The sequence below is a fragment of the Capsicum annuum genome, chromosome 11 (assembly GCF_002878395.1).
Source record: "Capsicum annuum cultivar UCD-10X-F1 chromosome 11, UCD10Xv1.1, whole genome shotgun sequence".
Taxonomy (NCBI): Eukaryota; Viridiplantae; Streptophyta; class Magnoliopsida; order Solanales; family Solanaceae; genus Capsicum; species Capsicum annuum.
The window spans coordinates 2,216,668-2,226,975 of NC_061121.1; the positions used below are offsets into that span (position 1 = coordinate 2,216,668).

At 32.5% G+C, this 10,308-nt stretch overlaps 1 protein-coding gene across 2 annotated transcripts in view; it reads right to left on the reverse strand.

Moving 5' to 3' along the window:
• Positions 1-8,140: 8,140 nt before the first annotated feature.
• The window catches only part of LOC107846856 (zinc finger protein JAGGED), a 7,462-nt gene continuing 5,294 nt past the window's right edge, over positions 8,141-10,308 (reverse strand). Inside the window, exons 4-5 of one of the 2 annotated variants that reach the window (XM_016691127.2) lie at positions 9,362-9,440; positions 8,141-8,800 (exon numbers count right to left, since the gene is read on the reverse strand). In XM_016691127.2, coding sequence (XP_016546613.2) covers positions 8,338-8,800; positions 9,362-9,440 — 542 coding nt within the window. In that variant the 3' untranslated portion in view covers positions 8,141-8,337. The remainder of the gene's footprint in view (positions 8,801-9,361; positions 9,441-10,308) is intronic. The other variant, XM_016691126.2, reaches the window with a different exon arrangement.

Below are 10,308 nucleotides of genomic sequence, written 5' to 3' on the forward strand. Positions count from 1 at the left end.
CCAATCCAGAGATAATATTTTGTTGCTGACCGTATCCCTACCTCGAAAGATAGAAAAGTTGTTTCCGATAGTCGATCCTACTTCTACTCAAGAAAAAACATTTCAAAACATTTTGAAGAAAAACATGAAGGCCAAGAAAAAACCATGACACCGGATATTGGGTGGGAACTAAAAACCACTACGTGGGAGAGTGAAAAGGGCAACCCGCTGCACTAAGCTCCCACTATGCACAGGATCCGGGGAAGGGCCCAGCCACAAGTATCTATTGTACGCAACATCACTTTATATTTCTGAAAGAGACGTTTTTCAAGGCTTGAATCCGTAACCTCTGAATCACGTGGGAGAGTGAGTCAATAATAATGTAATATTAACACAAGAGAAAGAATTAAAGCAAAAAGAATACTAAAAATTATTCATAGTATACACTAATTGTAGTTTACATTAGTTGCTACAGATTTTTCATATCCAACTCCAGTTTAACTATTGTTTCAGTACAACTGATGTTTTGTAATGTAATTTTTTTCTGAAGTCTATTAGAAAAGAGTTGTTTACTTGCTTTATATCTTGTATATAATTAGAGCTACAGTCATGTGGAGTAACTACTTAAGAAGTTCTCAAGTAGTTTGTTGGATGCTAGGTTTTTCGATTTCTCATCTGTTGTTCAATATCTGTATTTAGAGTTCGACTAATCTAGATTAGCGCCAAAAATTCCCATTTTACAAGGTAAATTAGCCCTAATTAACATAGTCGACTCCATTCCTTAGTTTCAAACCCTAGACTTCTGATTATAAAAAAGAAAAATACTCACCTAATTTGTATTGCTATGATGACTTACCATATCTAAGACATAATATTATAGCGTGGTGTACTAAAGTTTTTGCTATGTACGGGGTTTGGCAAAAGGTTGGGACCACAAAGGTCCATTGTACGCAGTCTTACCTCACATTTCTGCAAGAGGTTGTTCCACGACTTGAATAACCCGTGAACTCCAGCTTACATACTAGCAATTTTATCAGTTACCTCTAGACTCCCTTTCAAATGAGTACAACAAATTTATTACTTCCCCTGTCCCATTTTATGTGGCATCCTTTCACTTGACACGATCGTTAAGAAAAAAGTAAAGATGTTTGAAACTTGTGACTTAAAATGATCCCTGGGTAATGATAAGCAAAGACATTAAAAGAAAAGAAGAACAATTACAACAAATTCCCACTTGGTAAAGATAAAGAGTCGTTTGGTGTGAGATATAAGGTATAAGGTATAATTTCCGAAATAAAAATGTAGGATTATTTTATCCCATGTTTTGTTGGAGCTAGGTACTAGCTAGACATGCTATTATTATCCCACCATTTATACCTTAGTGAGGGGATAAGTTATCCCATATACATGATGTAATAACTAATCCCGAAATAACTTGTTCCCAGTCAAACGATTGGTTTGGGGGAAGAACAAGTCCAATTGAAGTTAAAAAACAGTGAAATTACTGTAATGGGTTGTTTGGCAGGGGGGTATAAGTGTCGTGGTCCAGAAATTAAAGTCAGGATACAAATCATAACCTAATGTACAAAGTCCATGGTATACTGTTAAATCCATCATCCAATCTTTCTTGTTGAATATGCAATGTGGGAAAGGGATTTGACTTATGTACATTAATATATAGTGTAATTCTTTTTTTTTTTTAGAAATAGTATAAAAGGATTAATATATAGTGTAATTTTTTTTTTTTAGAAATAGTATAAAAGGATCGTCTGATGCACTAAAACTCTTGTTTATAAATGAGAATAGGAAAGGGTTAGACCACAAGTTAAAGATTTATTGTACGCAGTCTTACCTTGCATTTTTGCTAGAGACCGTTTCTACGGCTTGAATAATATACTAATGAAAGCCTCTGCCAGAGGCTAATTCCATGACTCGAAACATATATTAATGAAAGCTTTTGAGGCTGATTCCACGGATCCACACACATAATAATGAAAGCTTCTGCCTGAGGATGATTCCACGGCTTGAAACACATATTAATGAAAGTTTTTGCTAGAGGTTGATTCCACGACTCGCAACACATATTAATGAAAGTTTATGCCAGAGGCTGATTCCACGAATCAAAACATATATTAATGAAAGTTTCCACCCGAGACTGATTCCACGGTTCAAAACATATATTTATTAATATATTTCTGTCAAAGGCTAATTCCACGACCCGAAACATATATTAATGTAAGTTTCTGTCAGAGGCTGATTCCACGAATTGAAACATATATTAATAAAAGTTTCCACCCGAGACCGATTCCACGGCTCGAAACATATATTAATATACTTCTGCCAGAGGGTAATTCCACGACTCAAAACATATATTAATGAAGCTTCTGCCAGTGACTGACTGATTCCCCGGCTGAAAATATAATTAATGAAAATTACTGACAGAGACTGATTCCACGACTCGAAACATATATTAATATACTTCTACCACAGGCTGATCATTTCACGACTCGAAACATACATTAATGAAAGTTTCTGTTAGAAACTGATTCCATGGCTCGAAACATAATTAATGAAAACTTCAGAGGCTGATTCCACGACTCGAAACATATATTAATATACTACTGTCAGAGGCTGATTCCACCACTCGAAACTTATATATATTAATATACTTCTACCAGAGGCTAATTCCACGACTCGAAACATATATTAATATATGCTTCTGCCAGAGGCTGATTCCACGACTCGAAACATATATTAATGAAAGTTTTCACCCGAGATTAATTCCATAGCTCGAAACATATATTAATAAAAACTTCCGCCAGAGACTGATTCCACGACTCGAAACATACATAACGAAAGTAAAGAGAAAATTGGAGCAGCTTTAAACATACCCCTATAAGGAAAATGTGGGTTTGCATGATCAGCAACAAGCTGACTCTATGAATCTACATATATATCATGTTAAAATATAGTGAGGGGTCCGACTTTAGCTGTTGCCATTTCTTTTCTTTCTTTAATTCAGATTTCCCAAAATCTTTTTACACAGTTTATTCATACAACTTTTTTAGTATAGTCTCAGATATCTAGCAGCACCTAATTGCACCTTTACATTTCTTCCAAGATTCTTAATCCATCTATCTCAGTTTACGTGACACATTTTTCTTTTTAATCTGTAATCGTTTGATCAAGAAAAAAAAACTATTGCTAGAAGCTAGCCAATGTACATTATTGGGGGCGGAGATAGAAGTCTAGTTATGGATTTGATCGAATTAATTAGTGATTTTTGTTCATATAACGTATTTATATTAAGAAATTCATTAAATTTTATAACCTACTCCATCAATTTTAATTTGCTTGTCTTAATTTCTTTTTTACTCTACTTAAAAAAGAATTGTTTATTTCTTTTTCTTTTTTGATAACTCTTTACTTCTGACTCTCAACATGTCATGTTTAAGAACATATGATTTTGACATGACATATTTAAGACCCAAATAGGTTAGTAAAACAATCTTTGTTTTTTTTAGCAATGAATAATTTCTTAAGAATTGCGTCCAAACTAAAAACATCACTTATTTAGAAATCGAGGAAGTATTTCTTAGTAGTTGAAGTGATCATTCTAAAGTTCAGAATCGATAAAGTTAAAATCCTGACGTCTTATCTTTATGTTATACTTTCATTTATTTCAACTATTTTAAACTTTTACGTTCAAATTACATCACATAAATTACAACGACGAAAAAATATGACACATCAAGTCATATCTTGGTATAATACTAGGGTCTATTTTTTACTAGTATATTAATTTTCTTAGAGATTAGACACAACGATACCCCTAAACTATATCGAAGTTGCTATGACGCGCCTGAACTTTACAGGGGTTTTATTATCACACTAAGCTTATTTTTTTTGTATTTTTATGCTCCTTTTGTGCTGGCATAGCTGCCAAGCAAGTGAGCACAAAAGGAACACAAAAATATTCTGCTACCTGACAACCACGTCAGCACAAAAGGCGCACAAAAATATTTTGCTACTTGACAGCCACGTCAGCACAAAAGGAACACAAAATACAGAAAAAATGAATTCGGGAGGATAATAAGACCCCGTAAAATTTAAATATGTCATAAGAACTTCGAGTATAGTTCGAGGATACTTGTTCCTTATCTCATAAAAAAGGGCAGCCCTGTTCACTAAAGCTACTGCTATGCGCGGTGTCTGGGGAAGGACCCTGCCACAAGGGTGTATTGCACTCAGCCTTACCTTTCATTTCTGTCAAAGGCTGTTTAATTCCAAAGCTTGAACCTGTGACCTCCTGGTCACATGACGACAACTTTACCAGCTATGCTCCAAGTCTCCCCCTTCAAATATATATTTAAAATTGTTCCTTATCTCATATATATATATTTAAAATAGTGATTAGGTAGTAGGTATCTAAGTGGGTATATAGAGGTAAAAGGATCTTTGTCAAGCTACAGTAGTGTAGTACCTTTCATGAGTACAAGTCTCGGGATTTCAGCTCATAGAGGGAGAGAGTATAAAGCAAAAGAGAGTGACTCAACGTTTAGTGTTTCTGTAGCTCTCTACTTGTCCAACAGTACTAGTGTAAATGTATGTGTAATTTACCACTTACCACCACCCATGGCTTGGGTCCCCTACAACCATCACACATCACATTGTTCTAGCTACCTAGGGTTGTAATAATTTAGTTCATGAAATTGGTTACACACAAAAAAATATTGTAATGTAGGAAGAGCATATAAGTACTCTGTCCGTCTCCGTTTATATGAGTTATAGGTTATCTTGATATGGAGTTTGAAACTTGTGGTCTAAAATAATTGAAAAGGTGGGAATAATAGTTATTTTTGTTTTTTTTCACCTGATGTCCGATGTACGCGTTGAAGTCTCGATTATTCCGATCGTGCATTATTGCAGGGTCCATTATAGGGGTTGTGCTAGCTTCCATTAGGATTTTCTTCATATACAGGGGTTTAAATTCTAGACCTATGATTATGGACGATGGAGCAATCTCATCGATCTCTACACCATAACCCATGTTTTTTTAAAAAAAAATAAATTTCATTTGGTGTTTGGTACCCGTATTGGAGCTTGACTAATTTGCGCCGTGTAGGGCTCATTCAGGGGGAGCGCTCCCTACCAAAGATTTTTTTTCATACTCAGGAATCAAATCCGAGACCTTTAGTTAAGGGAGGAACAACCTATCCGCTACACCACATCCTTTGGTGGTACACCATAACCCATGTTGCTAGGAAGTATATAATAAAGATTGTCTCAATTACTAGTTGGACGGAGATCATTAATTAATTTGATCCTCATAATCAAGACAATCTTTTTGAGACAGAGGGAGTAATAATACAGGAATTATTATGTGAATTTCACATAATTATGTCAGTATATATCTGTTGTTTTTTTTTATTTAGCATATAGTTTAAGAAAAATAAAGATGATTTTTAAATTTTGTGATTTTAAATTAGAGATATATAAAATGTATCAAATATTCTTCAATTTAGTTTAAATATGTCATGGGGAAAGTTATTAGATTAAAAAGGTTATCAAAAAAAAAAAGAAATGCATCAAATATTCTTCAATCTTATAGTTTTAAATATGTCATGAGGAAAGTTATTAAATTAAAAAATGTTGTAAAAAAAGAACAGAAGCATTCTTCTTGAACATGTTAAAAGGAAAAGTAAAACAAACGAATTGAAAGGCAGGATATGTATTATATAAACGTACCTCTTTCTAATAGCTTATACCTTTTAGACGAGATAATTACATGCTTCAAAAGGTATTAGCAACACAATTTAATTTAATTCATATATTATGTAACCACGTTCCCTTTATGTTACCGTGTTTGATTAGTTATAAAGTTTTTTTTTTTTTTTTTTTTAAAAAAGCCTACTTTTAAATTAAATTTGTGATCTAAAACATGATATCGATTTTTTTTTTTTTTTTTGGGACAGACAAACGCGTAAAGTTTGTCACATAAACTAAGATAGAGGAGTAGTATTACTTACGCTAAAATTTATGTTGTGATTATTTTTGTTAATACAATTGACCAAACAACCCCTCAGAATAATGACGGAGTCATGCATTATTTTCACTAAAGAAATTTAAAATTTAAAGAATCAAGGAAATCCAACCATATATAAAAAATAATTTTAATATTATATATATACATAAATACATAATAATATAACTTTGTGGAGAAATTTTTTTCTAATGAACCCTTGCGCACCTAGCTATCTTCATTTCTGCCTTAATATTACTCCAAATGCCTTAATATTACTCCAAATTATAGTATGGCCCTCAACTTTAATAGACTAATGGACTTATATTAATAAAGCAATATGATAATTCTAAGTAGTACTAAAGTACTTTTATGTTTTTAAATGCCATGATGGAATTCACAGGTGCTGCTGGTTCTATTAGAATCTTTTTATATATATATAAATTTATGTTAGGGCCTATATTATGTTTAGGTTTAATTTAGTGGCCATAAGTATGAAAAAAAAATTCTAGTGTTTGACCTGCCAATAGAGTTGCTATTTTTTTTTTCTTCAAAATTTTGCTGCTTTCATTCAGACCCCCTAGGTAATAGCTAGAGCTATGTTAATTTGTACTTTTAATTTACACACACACATAGTAGAGTAGTAGACTAGCTGAGGAACCTTGATAAATCTTCTCATCTACTTGTTCAAAATCATATGCAGCTTTTGGTCATTTCTGCAAAAATGTTCCCACAGCCACCCTACTAAGCTTCAATTTGGTAATTCTTGGGTACATAAAATCACCCTTAATAAAAACAAACAGTTCAAAAACCTAGATGCATAGTGTATGTGTGTCATGTTTACCATAAATTTAAAAAGAAAATTTGACATTAATTATTAGACCAGGTGTAGCACTGCATATTTTTTTTTTTGGTTTTCATCCTAGCTAGAGTCCTACTTTGGATCCGACTAATCTAGATTCGTATTGAAAAGTCTCATTTTGGAGAGTAAAATAAAACCACGACTTCATATTTAGGACTCGAACACGTGTTTACCATTTCACCACAAACTTTTTTTTTTTTTTTTGGTTTCCCATCCGGTCTCCGGTAACTTCATTGGAGCCCGACTAATCCGGATTATGTCTTTCGGGGGGTAGCGCTTCCAACAGAGTTTTCTCCATGCCCAGAGTCGAATCCTCGATCTCTGGTTAAGGATGGAGCAGCCCTATCTGCTGCACCACAACTCATATTGGTATTTAGCTTAGTATTATGTTTTTATATCTGAATTCCCTTAGTGAAAATCTGAACTACACGAGTTTCAACTTAAAATGGTGTCAAAGAAGGCAAGAGGTCTTGTATTCAAATGATCTCACAGCCAACCAAAAGCAAAAAAAAAAAAAAATGAAATTTCACGGGTTTGACTAATGAAAAAGAATCATGTTCACACGTGTGATATAATTAACTACACGTACCGGCCTAGTCATGCCAAAAACTAAATATTAAGTCAACAACACTTCCAAATGCCACTTCATCTCGTCCCATTCGTCTTCAAGACAACACACTAATATAGAGCTAAAGCTTAATTCCACATGATTATGATCACATACTTCAATAATACCACAAAAAAATAGGAAAAATTATAAGTGGATGGGAATATGTGGGGCAAAAGACTTTACATTACATAAAAGGGATGTTTTGTAACTTTGAGTTGAAATCAAACTTTGTTGTCCCATGTTAAGGTGCAAAATCTAGTTCCATTTTATAACATGTTTTTTGTACCATATAGTTACTCTCCAATTGGATCCCTAGATTCAAGCCAAACTAGTACATCTATCTACTAGATTTTTATGAGTGCAAAATTTCTCAAAAGCTGTTTTCACTTTAAAATAATAATAATAATAATAATAATAAACAGTTAATTCTCTTTTTTTTTCTCTCTACCCCATTTTGTCAGATTTTGTATTTGGTTTCACTTTTCAACCCTCCTCTCAAGTCTCAAACATCTCTTTTACATTATATAACTTAAGTTTTGTATATAAATTTCCAATATTACATGAAATTAAACAATGACAATCGATAACTCTTCATATATCTCTCCTATCGCGATGTCATAAGATGTAAAAGGAGGTAAGGTTGGCACCCTTCATATTAATAAGTCATGAAAGATAAGAGGGATAGGCTGCTATATAAACATTTAATTATACACTAATCATAATGTAAAATTAATCTTTTTAAACTGACAGTGTACAAAACTTTAATTATAATTCTACATTAAAAAGACCATTAAGACTAGAGAAAAGAAAAGAAGTTAAACATAGCATAGGGAAATAAAGCAAAATAATATGAAAAAAACTACACTAAAATCCATCTTGAAATCGATCCAAATGTTGATGTTTCCCAGTAGAGCCACTTCCATTATTGCCAAGTCCAAGTCCATGTCCTATTGGTGCACCAATGCAAGTGTAATTATTGTTGTTGTTGTTGTTACCATGATCAGACGCTAAAGCGGATGATCCCATGAAGTTATTCATAGTAGTACTTGTCGAGTGTGTGTTGGATCCTGATAGTACGTGGCCAAGGTAGTAGTCATTTGTTTGGGATGGATATTGATGATGAGATGAGAATGAAACCATACGTGGTGGAGACGCGTACATGTATGGTGGTTGTGATGGTGGTGGTGGCAAAAGAGTGTTGGTGGTGGAGTTGCCTGAAAATAACCTTGTTGTTGGATAAAGCGATGGTGGTGGTGGTCGATATGACAATGTTGGATCACCTATGTTTGTTGATTGGTGATAACCTCCATGAGGAATTGTCTGGCAACTGCAAATATGTCAAAGAAAAAATCGAGTTTAAATTTCATGCACTGACGAAATATATTAAAATAACCAAAGATAAATTTCTCTAGTAAGTTTTTGTTAGTATAACAACTTGATAGGAATGACAAACATACTATAACATGTTAAACTATATTGATGGCGTAAAAAATAGTTGGATTATAAATGTATATATAACATAAATTAAAAAAAAAATTCAATATTACTAGCCAAAAGAGAAAATCCAATGAAAATCAGTACTCCTTCTATTACATTTTATGGTCTTAAATATTTCATAAAAATATTTTATATGACTGTACAAAATTATGATTAAATTAAAGTTACAATGAGAATTCCAAAAGTAAAAAAAGAAAAATCAGAATACATAAAAGTATTTTTCTTTTTTGGAAAAGACTTTTTTGAAGTGAAAGACTAAAGATATATAAATAGTCGCTAGTTCAACTATATGTATAGTTTATGTTATAGTTTGTGTATAATCGTATAAAATTATTGCATATCGATTTTAAAAAGTAAACAGTAAATTCGATCAGCTAAAATCGATACGTACCTTAGGTGATGAGGAGGAATTAGGTTATCATTGTTGAAGACAAGTTGACGAGCTCGATTTAGTGTTTCTGTCTCCCTCTCTATTTCACAAATTAAAAAAAAAAAAAAAGAAGAAGAAGAAGAAGAAGAATACAATTAAAAAAATTAAAAGTTAAAAAAAATCAAATCAAAGAATATTTATTCCATTTATTTCCACCCAACCAACAGTTACTACTATTTTTGTTATGAAAACAAGATTGACATGACTACGCTTCTGGGAATAAAAATCATTGGCCAATACTGTTAACACCTCAAAATTATAACCCCAAAAAAGGAAAAAAAAAATTAAAAATATTTTTAAAAATTGTAGCTCCTTCACTTTACTAATTCATTTTGCAGAAAATTGTCTTGTTTTTGTTAGTAGAAATTAAAATAAAGAAAATAAAGTAAAAGATATAATAATTTTTACACTATCAGACAGCAATTCGGAGGCAGGATTTTTAGATATACATATAAAAAATAATTTAACTTATATAGAATAATTTTTTGGCGAAGAAATGAACATCCTTCTATCTCTCTAGCTCCGCAACAACCATCAAAGTCACATTATTTGTAGATTTAGAAGGTAACATGCCTTAATTTTAAGATAATAAATCTAATATAAGTATGTTTTAGTAACCCAACCTAAGTAGTACTCATATTGAAATCCTTAGAAACCAAGTACGACCGACCTACATATCTTTAAAAAAGAAAAAAGACATCTCGATACACTAGCTTCCTGCTATGCATCAATTTGAAAAAGAATCCGATCACAAGAGACTGTTAATTTCCATCACAAGAAAGAAAATGTTGGATTGGACGGTCGTCATATTGAATCTCTAATTAAGAACCATCACAAGTACGATCAACCTATACATTTTTGAACGAAAACATCATATCATCCAACATAACCTAGAATAAGAAGGTGAC